Source organism: Chrysemys picta, chromosome 15, assembly GCF_011386835.1.
Source record: "Chrysemys picta bellii isolate R12L10 chromosome 15, ASM1138683v2, whole genome shotgun sequence".
Taxonomy (NCBI): domain Eukaryota; kingdom Metazoa; phylum Chordata; order Testudines; family Emydidae; genus Chrysemys; species Chrysemys picta.
Window position 1 is genome coordinate 25,668,782 of NC_088805.1, and position 15,215 is coordinate 25,683,996.

Consider the following 15,215-nt stretch of genomic DNA (forward strand, 5'->3'; position numbering starts at 1 on the left):
CACCCACGGCACGGATCTCCTCCCGGCCCGCAGCCGGCAGGAGGGAAGCTGCAGCGCGCTCGACTGCTTTGCCTTTTTTTTTTTTTTGGCAGCGTTGGGCATCTCTTGAAACTGCACAGACCCTCCTCCCCGTACCCCCGGGCTGCTGAGCGAGGAGGTGAGACGGGAGGAGTGCGGGGGGGAGCAAAGCAACTTCAGTCCACCTTAACAAACGCCGCTCCAGACCGTTGGAAAGCTCCGAGGAGTGCCCAGGGTGCCTCTCGCCAGCCCCAGTGGGGCAGAGAGCACTGAGGACAGAGCATGTGTTCAAGGCAACTTCTTGCGTCAGGGTCAGGCGCCTCCTGCTTTTAAGACCTGGTTTTAAGTTACCTCGCAGTAGCTGCCCTTGCTGCCCAGGGCTCCTAAGTGCCGGAGCCCCCAGGATTTAAAGAACCAGCTTTTTTTTTCTCCTTCCTTCCCTTTCTTTGGCTGCTGCGAGGGAGTGAAAACAAAATGAGCGGGGAGGATGTGAGTCAAGAACTCCCGGCGCTTGGTAACAAACGGCTGTGCCGCGCGGGGCTTTGAAGAAGTGCTCTCCCTGTTTATTCTGCTCTGCCTGCCGCATGCTCGGAGCAGATTTTCTGGCAGGTGAAGCTAGACTTGGAGAATGTAAGTACAGCCATAGGGCAGTAACGAAATGCTGAGCTTCTGGGGTGAACGTTAAGGATGGGGCGAGCGAGCGTGTGTGCTTGTGCACACACCTATCCTCTCCTCCTCGCCAGTCAACACAGGGCTGATTAAGATCCGGTCGGCTGGTTAGTCAGAGTTTCAGTTTGGGTGCGAAATGAGTGTGTGCGTTTTGTGAGAGACAGATCTGCGTGTGGCAGGCTTGTGTGATAGAGGGGGAGGGGGCAGTGAAGAGTCCGTGGAAGGGGGGGGGCGGCGGTGGTGGGGGGCGTGGAAGGGAACACTGACGTTGCTCAGCAGAGCACTGGTGGTGCCTGGCGAGTGGCCTGTTCACCAGCCAGATCCAGGGCAGCTGCTGGCTGCTCCCGCCCTGAGAGTACAGATAATTATAGTTTTGGGAAGCAGGTGTTGCTGTTTTGTTCTCTTGCCTGCGAAGATAAGGGCGTCTGTACGCACCGGTTTGATCCTGCGGGGGGAAGGTCGGTCTCTGCTTTGGAAACATGCAGCCACCTCCTCCTGAGATAGACACAGACACCTGCGCGGCTCCCCTCCTGCCGGCTAGATGCTTGCCTCCAGGCCCGCGCCATTTGCCTGTGTGGAGACCGGGCACGCCGCACGCTGTCCCCAGCAGGCGAGGGGAAGGGCGCCGAGCTTCCCAAGGAGCTGGGCCTCGTGGGCCGCTGGAGCGGGTGACTTTAAATTGAGCAGGCTTCAGCACAGCCTTGTGATTGGGAAGCAGCCCTGCAGCACCGCTGGGCGCAGCGCACCTGACGAGTGAAAGGGCAGCCGAGAGACTTCTTACGTGCAGCAAGACAAGGTCAAGCTGCACTTGGAACTAGAGTGGGCACGGACGGACCTTGGGGTGAGACCCTCCCCGGCACAGTAACAGCCATTGCAATTAGCACACCCTGCTGCCCCGTACCGTGCAGCACAGTCGTCTCGGAGGACAACACAATTGTACAGAGAGTGGTGCCTGTTGTGGAGGCAGGAACCATTGTTACTATTCAAGGCCCTTGCCCGAGATGTAGCTTACAATTCCGACCCGGTCTGTTACCCTGGGGATTAAGCCTTCCGAGTAGCAAAGATTGAATGGATTGATTCATTTGTTCGTTTTGGAAGCAATGATGAATCACAGTGCATGGGGCCGGCCTGCTTTCCCCGGCCGTGTTTAGCCATCCCTAGGGGGGAAGGATCTCGCTGGCTAGTGTCTCTCAAGGTTGGTGGCAAGATGGATTTGAGAAGTCCCCATCGAAAGCAGCAGCCGAAAGCCAAGGTCATGGCTTTAAATGGATCAACGTTGGGAATTGTAGAGCTAAAGCTCAAACCCGACTCTTCTGTTGCCCGCGCTATGCTGTGCCTGGCAGGTCTGTTACATGCAGCATAGTCGGGGGTGCAGGGCCGTGTGAGGGTGCAGGATATGGGAACTTTCACTCGTCGTTGCTGGCTGGCCTTGGGTTCACCCGGAGCCGGATGGGTGTTTATCCGAGGGCCGTTTGGCCCGGGTACTGGTTGGCATCTCTTTGGGGCATATCCCACGCCCCTCTCTCCTAGCCGGTGTAGGGCCCTTGTCTGCCATGGAGCTGGTGTGCTTCTGCTACCTGGGATTTGGGGATCATTACACCCCCAGTGCTCCCTGTGTCCCAGCCCTCTGGGGGTATTTAAAGCTGGGACTGCTGGCTCTGCAGCTACACAGCTCACGTGCCTGCCCAGACCCGGGGTGCCAATTCCTGCTCTCCCAGCCCTTGCTCTGATCCCAGGGGGGCACTGCTGCTTGAGCTGTGCGCGCTGGCGCTAGAGTTTATCCCTTTGGATGTTTTATTTGTCAACCTTGGGATTCACAGAACCAATGCAGCCTTTTTAGAGTAGGCCCTACGCATAAACAAAGCCGTTGTTGGTTGGTTCCTTTGTTCGTTGCTAGCGCACTTTTAAAGGGAATTACTGCGCGGGTCCTAAGGACATGCCAGAGGCTTCCCTGTACCATGAACGCGGACTCTGCCTTTGATCTCGTCAGGGCTCTCAGGCTAAGCAGGCTAAGGCCTGACCAGTACGGGGATGGGGGACCTTCAGGAAAGACCCTCCGGTGCTGCAGGAGGGTCTGTGTCGGTGGCACTCTTTGCACCAAGAGAACCCCAGCATGGTGGCAGAGGCTCTGTGCCAGAGGGGCCAGGCACAATGGACAAGACAGCTTTTGCCCGTTCATTTGGGTGCTTCGCGTGTCCTTCAAATGGTGCTTTTCGTGAGGCTTGCAATAGCTCCTCTTCGCCAAGCGGGTTAGAAAGAACGTGGCAAGCGGCAGGCAAAAGGCAAAGGAACATGGACCGACGCAAGGGCCGGCCGGTCACAGTCCCACCTGACAGTGCCGTGTGGAGCCTGCTGGACCTGTGCAACATGTCTCATCCCCAGGGCTTGCGGGCAACCAGATGGCAGCTCCCTAGCAGGCCAGCCCCAGCTCAGCCTGGCAGTGGGGGGAGGCGCCAGGGCCTTATGGACATCTCAGTGGGTCAGAGGGAGGAGCGGGGTTAAGCTGGCTTATTTACATGCAGGCAGGGGAAACCTTAAAGGGGCCACACGCCCCGATACAGAGCTGCCAGCTAGATGCAGCTTTGAGGCCGTTGGGCAAATGAAGTCCCCAGACAGGCAATCCAGCATGTGGGAAGGACACAGACTTGTAAGAGGGTAGCATCCTGGTTCAGCCGCACTGGCCTGCCTGCTGCCCTGGCAACCTGCACAGTCCCAGGGGGCAATACAGTGGCCACCAGGGGCTGTGATGGTCTGCTCGGGCTGCAGGGCACTCATTAAGTGAATGGCCCCTGGCACCCCCACCTCAAGCTGGGGTGGATTCTCTCGCTTCCCACACCTTTATACACCGTGAGCTCAGCTGGCCTCTGCATTCCAAGGGGAGGCTGGTAATTTCCCTATGTTTGGCCTCCTCCCAGTGCCAGACGTGTAACTAAATCTTTGGCAGTGCCCCAGGTTTCTCGATCTTTCACTACCCAGGTTTCTCCCTCCTTGGTTCCACTAGCTTCTAGTGGCAGCGTTAGCATGTCTCTCTCCACAGTGCCTGTGGCAGGTGTGTTTCTGTGTGTGAACATCTCTCTGTATTGTACTGACTGGACCCGTGTCTATTGCATATAGCGTGTGTATGAAGCAGAGCCATGCGGTAGCGTTGCACAGAGGAAGGGTGGTCCAGTGGTTAGGGCAATAGCTGGGGAATCAGGAGACCTGGGTTCAGTTCCCTGCTCCACCAGGAACTCTTTTTGTGTGACTTTAGGTATGTCACTTGGTCACTCCATGGCTCAGTTTCCCCTTCTGTAAATTGGGGGTAATAGCACTACCTGGTCTCACAGGAGTGTGGGGAGGATAAATACATTAATGATGGGGAGGGGTTTAGATACAATGATAATGGGGGCCATGGAAACACATTGGCTGATGATTACCTCCTTCCTACCTCTATGCTCCATGATTAGCACTGATTTCTCCCCCCCCCCCCCCAACGCTCCTCCTTCCAGCAGTGGAGTTGCCTGGGTGAATACATCGCTGCACTTATGTCTTGGCTCCTTTGTTTGGGCCCCTCCTGGCCGTCTCTGCATGCGCATCCAGCCCATCCGAGCCTGTGGGCTCCAGCTCTGAGAGTGGAGGGTGCAAAGAGCCTTTCCCCATCCCCGTTAGCCCCCCGGGTAGGAACCAGGCATAACTGCAGCCACCAGGGAGGAGGGTACATGCTTTCATCTTCCGAAGGGGTAGAGCAACTGGCTTCTTGTCACTGCCTTGTGGGGTGCTGGGACTGTGCTGCCCCCAACATGCCATTATGGTGCGATCTGGCCTCAGCCCCGCAGAGCTGTCAGCGTTGTTGGTAGATGCAGCTACAGGCGCTTTGTTCCCCGAGACTGCTGGGTCTAATGCTTTTCACCTGGAAAGAAAAACAGGAGCCTCTCGCTCATCCTCTTGGCCACAGACGTCTCGCAGACGGGTGCTGGTGACCATATCGTCCCAGCAGAGTTTGGTTTGTCCATGGGGAGTGACCCAGCCTTTGTGCACCGTGCCACCCTTGTTTCGCCCCCTCTGATTTTATTTTCCTGGTTGCAGGTCTCCTTGAACATGGGCGGAACTGGTCGGCCATTGCCAGGATGGTGGGCTCCAAGACTGTGTCGCAGTGCAAAAACTTCTATTTCAACTACAAGAAAAGACAGAACCTGGACGAGATCCTACAGCAGCACAAACTAAAAATGGTAAGCAGCCCGCCGCAGCCCGCTCCAAGCACCACAGATATTTCCCGGCAAACAGTGAAACAGCTTCTGACGTTCTCAAGTCCAAAGGGAAGTTTTTCTTCCCTGAGAATTTACTGGGTGAAAATCACAGAGCCCAGGCTTCGGCTGACGGCTTATAATGAGAAAGGGGGCATTTGTCCTTCGGCCCTTGGTATTTTCTGGCTAGGTTGGGGGCTCCTGTGGAACACAATGGCCAGGTCTCGGATGCACATGTGCTACTCAGTGAGAAAAAAGGAGATAGAAAGGAGGGAATAGCCATTATATATTATGATGCGTAGCCAGATTGTGATCCCAGTTACAGCTGAGTGAATTCATTGACGCCAGTGGAGTTGTACCAGTTTACCCCAGTGTCACGGAGATCAGAAATGAACCCAATAATGCTGTTCATTTCCAGTGCAGTCTTCCACTACCGCATGGCCCATGGTAGCTCAAGCACCGAGTATAAAGAAATGAATGGCAAACTGACCACAAACAAACAACAAAAACCAAACCCCACAAGGTTGTCATCCCGTTTTAACGCTATTAGAAGGAAGGAGGTTGATTCCCAGAACAACCATTGGGATGTCCGGGGACAAGCATAGTCCAGTGGCCTAATGACAGGAGTTTGAATCCTGACAGACATTTTGATTCCTTCCATGGCCCGGGGCAAATCACTTAACCTTTCTGTGCATCAGTTTCCCTGTGGTAGAAAGGGGATGATAATACTTTCTTCCCTCGCAAAGTCCAGGGAATGAATTAATTGGCGCTTGCCAAGCACTCTGAAGATGCAACGCGCCACTACAGATCTGCTAAGTATTATAATTATAATTTCATTTGCAGAGGACCCTGGGGTTCCGAGCTTCCTGGCTAATAGAATTCACATGGCGTAACCCCCCAAGGAGTGCTTTGGAAAGGAAAGGGACAATATTCAATACAGGAATCTCTCCAGCAAGCTATTACAATGCGAATAAAAAGACAAGAAAATACTCAGTGACTCAGACAGGAATTGAATATCCTAGTCACTCTGTAGGAACAAGAAGTAGAGCGGGCAGTGGTGATTCTTTTGATCACTTCTCCAAGCTGAGAGACACTGCTGTGTTCCTATGTTTCACTGAATTGTGTTAGAAACAAAGCCAACAAACGGTACAAAGAAAACAACAAAAACACCTACCTAAAGAATGGGATGAAACACTCACACAGACACACAACTTCTCCGAATAGAGCTTTATGTTATAAAGATCTAGCGTTCGTTCCTTGGGAGAATCGGAAGTAAGATCGCTGAACTCAGTAATAGAATCGGAGCTGAGTATATTAATTTACTCTGCTTCCTAATATTTCAGAAATTGCACTGCATGGGCGTTTTTCTGCAGAACCAGTTTTTCCCTCATCCTTTTCTCCCCCATTCATATTGTTCACTAGCGCGTGCAGTTTAGATCATCATCATCATCATCTAGTCTTTTAAGCGCTGGGGGCTGTGGAATTTAGGTTTTGTATAAGAACAATGAAAGCTCAGCTGTTATTTATTGGGTTCTATTGTTTTAGGCAACAGCAGATGCCATAAAACTGAATAAAATAAAAGAACTGAGAGTGAATTTCCACAGACTTTCCTTCCTAACTCCTAAATATATTCACAAATAAACCAAACCTCCTGATCGTTTCCTGTATAGAATCTGGGCATGCAAAATAGTCGGCTTTGACCGCCCTCTCAGTGGAAGCAGTCGGAGGTCAGGCCAATATGTCATCAGGTAATTTTGCAGTGAAGTCTCTAGCTTATTCCCTGACCTGGATGTCAGCAGCTATTACTGATCTCCCTGCAGATAACGTACCAGGAAACGGATAGGCTCTGCATTCCCAGTTTTGCTAGAATGTTTATTTAATTTAAGGAGGATAAACTCAGTGAGTAACGCTTGTTAATTTCTCAAATGTAACTTGTTTATGGTTTGTAGCCCTGTTGCTAGGATGGGTAGAACAAGGGTTTTGTTACAAACTCAGATCTCAGCCCAGCTTTGCTGAGGTCTCTAAAAACCTTCAAGTGAACCAGAGCTCAGTTTTGGGCAAACCTGAGTCGGTGTATGGTTTAGCCTGTGCCAGTGCGTGGTTTTGAATTACAGCCAGATGAAATGCACTGTTCCGGATGGTTTCATCCCAATGAAACTCGGTAGCTCCAAGTGATCTTCAGGTTAAGTCTGAGGGTTCATTCAAATGTAGAACCTAAAGCACGGCCCAAGGAACATGAGCCCCGTGCAAACCAGGACCGCAGCAATGGTTTGCACAGAGCCCTGTGTCCAGCACAGCTGTAGTCTGCACTCGTGCACAATGGGTGCATTGGCCTGTGGCTGGTGATTTTCAGGTACGGCTCTCGGATCGGTGGGCATGCATGCCGGACTTTCAGTCACACCCCGGATTTGCCAGTGCCCGTGGGTTATGAGGGCGCAGCTTGGAGTCTTGCCTCTAAAGGGAGCCTCAGAGCCCGGCTGATAGACTTATGCTAGTGGGGCTCCCATTAGCATGCAAAAAATAACTGTGTAGCCACTGCGGCTTGGGCTGTCAAGCCCCCTTTCCCTCCACACACTTGAGAGCCCGAGCCACAATGCTAGTGCAAGCCCCGGGCTGGGAGGCTGGCTCCCAGACGCAGTGTAGACATACCCAAAAAGGGAATCTGCCAGCCTGTTCTGCGCCCCAGGACACCTCCCCACTGCCCAGTAAAGCCATTCGAGCTGCAGTCAGAAAGCAGGCCCACGGCAGCTCCATCCTGTTTTTCTGGGGCATGGATGGCCCATGGGCTTCCACAGCTTCTCCACTCATGCCGGGCTTGGGGTTTGAACCTGAAGGGCTGTCCTTTTGTTACAGAAAAGAAACCTCACCTGGAGAGCTGTTGAGAGACGGACTTTGTATACTGGGAGCTCAGGGAAGCCTGTGTAGCCCTGTCTGCCTTTCAGCAGAGCTGTGAAGACTCCCAGACGTCCCTCTTTCACTGGCTTGTGACTGGAGGAGAACCCTCCTGGCAGTATTGGTTTAAGACAGGACCAGATAAGCGGGGGGAGGGGGACCTCATATTTAACAGCCCCACCCCTGAAAATACACACCTGCAGCTGTATGTTGACAGCCACCCCATTGGGAGGGGTCCCAGCCCAAGAAACACATCAGAGGGGTCGGTGCCTCTGATTAGGGTTGAGTCATGCCACCTTTAAGCCTCATTCTAAGTCTCTGCCTCTGGGCGTTTCGGCTCAGTTCTGTTGCGAGCACCTGAGAGCTGTTCTTGGCTTCAGCCTCGGTTAGTCCTGACCTTCTGCGCGCTGATCTCTTGTTTCATTAACCACAGCAGTCAAGGGGAAAATGGGGCATTGTGATACAGAATGTTCTCTCAAGTTGCTCTTTCCCTGAGCCGTCGGAACTCAGAATCTCTCTCCCCGAGTGGGTGTCTGCCACTTGTGCTGGACTTGCCTGAGACCAGGGAACGATATGGCTCATATTAACCTATCAAACTGAAGGGTCCTACAAGTCCTTGCAAGATGTCCACAGGGCACCCAGCCGTGCGCTTTCCGCGATCAGTTAAGACGGAGCCTGCTCCCTGTAAGATGCTGCCTCAGAATCCGGACAGCTCCTAGACAGACAGGATCCTGGCGCTGATCCCAGCGGGAGAGAGCTGCCCTGCTCAACCTGCTTTCCCTTTGGAAGTGGGGAATGAGCTCTTTTTGCTGCCCTGGAGGCACTGTAGGCTGGGGACCCCGTTCACTCGCTCATCCCATTGGCTGAGTGAAAGAGTTAGACACATCCAGTCGCCCTTTCCTGTTGAAAGGTGGGCTGTCCCCTTCCGTGTGTGTCTGGGCTGTGACTCCCAGCTGTGGAACAGAGGCCACGATTCCTCTCTGCAGGTGGGGCCCTGTGGGGACCGCTCCCCCTGCTAACATGGAACCTGACCCAAAGGCCATTGAAGTTGGAGCAGGACTGGGACTGATGCTGGGTTATCGTATTGGGCGGAGGTTGACGTTTGCTGCTAGAGCGCACCGTCCTGTGACCCGGCCCATTGGCCAGATTTAGTCCACCCTTCCGGGGTAATGGAACGTCCAACATAAAATGGTCCAAGGTCCTCACAAAACAGGCCCCACCCCTGGGCCCTGTGGTCCTCACACCCTTCTCTCGGGGCTTTCTACTGTCTCTGTCCCCTTCTCGGGGGCCAGGACTCCCAGGGTTTTCACCTCGATCCCCTAACAGAAGTCCCAAACCAAAAGTATACAAACTCAAACCAGATTCTACTCCTGGCCTCTTCCCTCTCTGCAGCAGTGTTCCTCCACTGAGCACCTCCCCAGGCTCCCTCCCTGGTCCTCCAAACCTGCCCTTTGATCAGGGCTCACCACTCCACTGCTTGTCTCTCTCCTGTCCTCGTGCCAGACTTCTCCACCCAGGATCCCTGGCCTTCCTCCTTTCTCATCCCAGAGCCTGACTGCAGAATCTGTCCCTTCTGCACTAAACTTCCTGCTTACCACCCAGCCCCTTCCCAGCTGGGCATGGTCTCTAATTAAACCTGGCTCTCTCCCTCTACCCCAGGTGCCAACAGGTAACACAACTGGCCTCTCAGGTCCCCATTCACCCTTTCTGGGCCTGTGTGGGGTACACACTCCAACGCGGTTGGCCTTAGCCCCACTTCTGATCCCAGTGCTGGAATACGCATGACCCTGCCATGCTAATTCGGGAGTGCCGACGTCATGCTTTTAGGGAAGGCTGAGACAGCTGCTGATGGGGCATAAATATGATGACTGTTCTGTATCAGGAGCAGGGTTTTTTTAACGCCGCTTTGGCTGCTCGCTCAGTGTCAGGTGGTGATCCCGTTGTCCGGGCTGTGGGGCAGATGGCCCAGAATGATGTCACACTAGCAGGTTGTGTCCTGGCTACTCCGGGTTGTTCCGGGGGTGGTGGAGGGAGGGAGAGAGAGTGGGGAAGGCTCCAGTAACACCAGACAGCTTGGAGAGGAGGTTGAGAAGAACTGCTGATTCTCACCAGACTTGGAGACAACCGAATAGAGCTGGCTGGAAACCAGCCACTGCAGCCACCTCAGGCGTCTGGGTTGGCCATTCTCCCCATAGGAAGTGGAATGACACACTAGGCACTGCGGAGTGCTAGGAAATAACCTCCCGTGGGAGAAGTTCAGGGTTTGGTTTATTTCCCTTTTGACATAGATGCGCATAAGCCAAAGACTGCAGCCCAGTCCTGCCCGAGCTATCCCATACGTTCCAAGGGAAAAAACCCTCTCGGATGAATCTAACAAGTCACTTTTAATAGGACACACTGTACGTTGAGCACCAAGGAATAGGATGGATGTGAAAACCACTGAAGTACTGATAACAGGTCTCAAACTGAGCCCAAGGGACCAGAGCTACTCAGTTACAGACCAAAGGAAGGATGGAACGCCACGTAAAAGCATTTAATTCCTGCAGCAGATAGGAGCTTCACCTTGCCGTCCTCTCGTTTCTTTATTCTTTGTATCTAGCACCCTTGGATTTGGAGACTTACTATGCTGGGCACCGTCCAAACACATCGGTTCTATGGACGACCAAATTTTGCCTTGAATGCTATTTTTGACTGAAGCTTCTCTTCTCCCCACTTTCGCTGCCATGTGAACTAACCTAATGTCAGATGATACGTTGGTAGTGGCTAGGATCGCCATCAGGGATAAGGGACCCATTGTGTTAAGATAGGCCACCCCTACCCCTAAAGAGCTTTCAGTCGAAGTATATGATGACAGCAGATGGGCTGCGTTTGATGGAGTTACGAGGCGATGGACTTAGAGCAGGGATGAATTTGGCTGGATATGCCTTGACCAGAACCGAAACCTTAAAGCAGAACATTTGTGCATGCGGCTTGAGCCTGTCACTAGGTATGTCTCCCCACCAGCTCTGCTTTCTGGATTCAAATTGCTTCCATTAAATATCTCACCCTTGTTACTTCACTACTCAGTGGGTCTCTCGCAGCCCCAGAGGCCTGCCTGCCGGAGCGTTCATCTCTGCACGAGCCAAATCCCGCTGCTTGTCATTTAGTGCAAACATAAAAGCCAAGTCTGGTGTTGATGCAGGGGCTTGTTCCCAGCTAATTTCCCAGCATAAGATCCCACTCGTCAGCTCGGCTGAGTCACAGACACATGAGTAAGAGAGGCAGTAAGGTGAAGAAGGCTTTGCCATAGTAACGCAAGAGCTTTGTCATCACATTAGCATTATCTGAAGCCCTAACTACAAGCTGCTTCTTCAGACAATAACATACAATTATTGAATTGTTCCCTTGGCACAAGTTGAAGCTCTGACAAAGTTCTTCCCCGGGGGAGCAGAGATTGTGGAAAGAATGGGGTTACCGCAGAAGTGGGTGGGTCGGGTCAGGGGGCTCTTTGCCTCGGCTATCACGTAACCTCCACCCTCTCCTGCCCAGTTCGATACAAAACAGTTCAAACGGCAGTGTTGCCAAGCAAAAGCAGTTTGTGGGGTGTTTATCCAGTGGTTTTTGAGTTTATAGAGAAAGAGGGAAGGTATCAGACCCCCCCAATCTCGAGATCCAAAGGTAGAGTTTGCATTGCTGCTGCAGCCTTCATTTTCCATCCATTTAAATAAACGCTCTAAGTACGTCATTTGAGTGGGGCGAGCGGAGGGAGCAGCAGGTGACGGGCATGTTCCTACTGGTTATATTTATTTCTGTAATGACACCAGGAAACATTAGCAGAGACGAGACTCTTGATTCAGGCCAAACAGTTTATTGGAAGTAGCAGTGTGTGTGTGTGTGTGTGTGTGTGTTATACGTGTTTAAAGAGAAGAGAGGGTATTGCTTTGTGGTTCGAGGAGGAAGAGAGGGCAAGGAATCTCAACTCCCAGATTCTGTTTACTGCTCTGCTGCTCGCTCGCTCTGTGATAGTGGGATAGTCACTCAGGGCACAATTTTTCAAAAGTATCTACTAAATTTGGGTGTCCAGCTCAACTCATCTGGCACCTGATTTTTTCCAGCATGCTGAGCACTCAGAGTGGCCACTAACTTCGTTTCAAGACGTGGGTGCCCAAGCGTGTCTGAAAATCAGGGCCCTTTAAGGTGTCTCAAGTTGGGCATCCAAAAAATGGAGACACCCACGATGTTGACTAAAGTTTAGTCATCTGTAAATTGGCTTAATAATACAGTGGTAGATATTACAGGCCCAGTTTATTTTTAAAGATGGCCTCAATTTGAATTAATTGGGTGCCTAACTTCTTGATTGTAATTAGGTGTCTTAAGCTCAAAATTGTGCTGTGAAAACGGAGACCGGTTTTATCTTATCACATGATTGTTTGCAATGCTTTCCTGCTCTGACACTGCGGTATTGTGCAAAGACGAATGTTTTCTGTGAGCCTCTCCCTCTCCAGCAGCCTCCTAAGGGTGGCGTGCCACTCAATTAGTAAAAGTTTCTCTGTGAAACTTGGAGGGCTGGTACTCTGCACGTGTGTGCCAACTGTAGAGCAGATGCGTCCACCCTAACTCACATTGAGTAGGGCATTACTCTGTAAGTAGTCCCAATGAGTGAGGCACCACTCAAAGTAAGGATGGCAGAATCGAAGAAATACATATTAATGTGATTTTCCCCTCTTTCTCATTCCCCCCTCAACTCTCAAGATTTATTTCAGAGACAACCCTTGCCTGGGGATTAAAGTTGCTCTTTCTGTCATTTTATGAAGTCTGCCCTTCTGCAGTGCGGTCACTAATAAGGTCCAGCAGTGATAAGGGGGTAAAGAGAATCCAAGAATACGCAGTGTTTTATGTAGCCTGTTTCCTCCTTCCCATTGAGGAATACAGGGAAAGCACTGGCTCTGCAGGCCGAACTCTGCCTTTGGTTACTGTTGAGGGGTTCGTCTTTGACCCTTGACTGCTTCTCCCGCAGGAGAAAGAAAGGAACGCAAGGCGGAAGAAGAAGAAAGCCCCTGCCGTTCAGAATGAAGAAGCTGCCTTCCCTCCCACGGCAGAGGACGAGGAGATGGAGGTATCGGGGACAAGTGGCAACGAAGAGGAGATGGCCGAGGAGGCGGAAGGTGAGGCATTTGAGGGGCGACGGCCATGGGGGGAATTGGCTTAGGTTTGTTTGCTTCATCCCTGTCTGCGGCCGAGCAGCCCTTTCTTGCCAGGGCAGGTGGCAGGAGAGGCATTTTTGCTCTGCAAATGTCAGTGCTTCCAGGGGTCTCCCTGGTAAGAGTATCTCCTGGGCGGGAGGAGCGGAATGGCTCTGGCACCCTGAGGATATGCGAGGGCGACGCTTTCACACCGCACCGAAGACACGGAAGCGCTGACATTTCTGGCTCCTCCAGATTTCACGGTCGCAGGGACTGTCTTCGGTCACGGCCCCGGTCTGATTCCTGGCTACTGAAGATTTATTTGTGTGAGGCCATAAAGCTCCATACCCTGGTCAGCTGATAGCCAGCATGCCCTCAGGCTGCTGTGGGCGTTGTTTTGTTAGGGGTTCGATTGGCAGCTCCAGTCCTCTGTCACCAGGAGTGAGAGAGCACGCACAGCGCCAGCCTTTCCCCACTGCCTAGCTCCGGAGGGGTTATCTGCGGACAAGAGGTTTATTGCCGCAGCTCAGTCATCCTTTGGCCTCTCTTAGGCGGCCCTCCAGGAACCCAGTTGGTGCCGTTTTGGGGGATAGAATTTTTGTTAGTTTCACTTTCAGTCACTACTGCTCCTGGCCCAAATTATCATTCCCACCCTAGTAGGACAAAACCCTGTCTCCTCCGACTGATCCCTTACCTCTGGGCATCTCTGGGCTGGTCATGGGTGTCATCTTGCACATCCTTAGGTTTTCCATCCCCTAGCGAAGAGTCCGCACTGTGATTGACCTCCAGTCCCACGTCGCTAGGCCTTGTGCACCTCTAGACTTTTGTAAATTAGAGTGGGTTTCCTTTTAAATAAAGGTCTGTTCACCCTGCATGACCCCCAGCAAGGCGTGAGGGTTGGAAAGCAGGGGCCGTGCGGGTCGACGGGGGCGTAGGGGCAGTCGTAAGGCAAAATAAGCGTCACTATCCTGTCCGCTGCCCCAGGCTGTGAGTCACCAAAGCTCTTGAGCATGAGGCATAACTTAAGAACATGCTTAAGTGCTTTGCTGAATCAGGAGGGGTCTTACTCACATGCTTTAAGTGAAGCCCAGGCTGAAGTGCTTTGCTGACTCCAATCCCCCACGAATGAAGCAGCAGGAGGGCTGGTAGAGGCAAGATTGCCCCGTTCTCTTTAGCGCATCGCTTTTATGACTTTCCTGACCTAAACAACAAACATCCCGTGACTTCTGCTTTGGAAAGTCCTTCTTCTTCGTGGCAGCAGCACATTCAGTAGCTGCTAAGCCGCGGGGTCAGCACACCTCTGCATTTTTTAATATCTTCTTTCAGGCAGGCAATTTCCGCTCTCCCATTTGAGCAGAAGAAGGGGAGTCAACCGAAAGTGACAGTTTTAGCTATTTCTGGCTCAGAAACCTCAGCCGCGAGTTTGGGAAAATGTGTGTAATTTACGGCAATGGTCCCATTTGACTTTTGTCAAAGTAATTTAATAACTTAACCAGCAGTGCTGGCCCCATGCTGAGCCCTGGCCTTGGAGACCAGGCTAATGGGACTGGAAATTGCAAATCTTTTCAAGTCTTTGTTGAAAGTGACTCATGATAAGGCAGGTGCCACGTAAATCTGCGCTGGGTGATCTGTGACTAACAGACCTGGTGTAAGATGTGGTTATTGCTCTTTGTGAGAGCTGTTCAGAGTAAAACCATGTGTTTTAAGATTAAAGACTTGAAGCAGTTCTCTTGACACACTTAGAAGCTTTACATTATTACGGCTTCGAGTCCCATCTCTTATTCATCCTGTGAGGCAGATAGGACTATATTTCTGAAGTGGGCTACTGAGCTGAACAAAGCTATAAGCCAAGTGGATGAAATGTCACAGGAGCAGAAATGTCAGAGCAGCGGTATGCTTGAGCAGTTTGCCTAGCTCCCCTGTGACATTTGGGGATGCATTTCGGCGTAATGAATACGGACCGGAGGGGAGGGCTTTGGATGAATTTGTTGCGTGATTAATTGTCTGTGTCCGAACTACCTGGTTCGCGAGCGCAAAGCGTACGTACGGATCTCCTAATGCTTCAATGAACGGGCCTCTTATAGCAAAGCCAGGCCGGATAACTAACTGTAGGATGCACCTCACCAGCCAGTGCACAACTCATTTGCAATTCAGCTCCCCACGCTCGCAGCAGGTTCACGATATTGGGAACGAACCCGTGGAAATCTAAAGCCTGGTTGAACCAGAGGCGAAATGTCTGCAGACATCTCTT

At 52.1% G+C, this 15,215-nt stretch overlaps 1 protein-coding gene across 40 annotated transcripts in view; it reads left to right on the top strand.

The window, feature by feature from the left end:
- NCOR2 (nuclear receptor corepressor 2) overlaps positions 1-15,215 on the top strand; it is a 395,046-nt gene that overhangs the window by 307,819 nt on the left and 72,012 nt on the right. For all 40 annotated transcript variants that reach the window (XM_065568677.1, XM_065568676.1, XM_065568680.1 and 37 more), the window contains 2 exons: positions 4,753-4,895; positions 12,799-12,946. In XM_065568677.1, the coding sequence (XP_065424749.1) occupies positions 4,753-4,895; positions 12,799-12,946 (291 nt within the window). The remainder of the gene's footprint in view (positions 1-4,752; positions 4,896-12,798; positions 12,947-15,215) is intronic.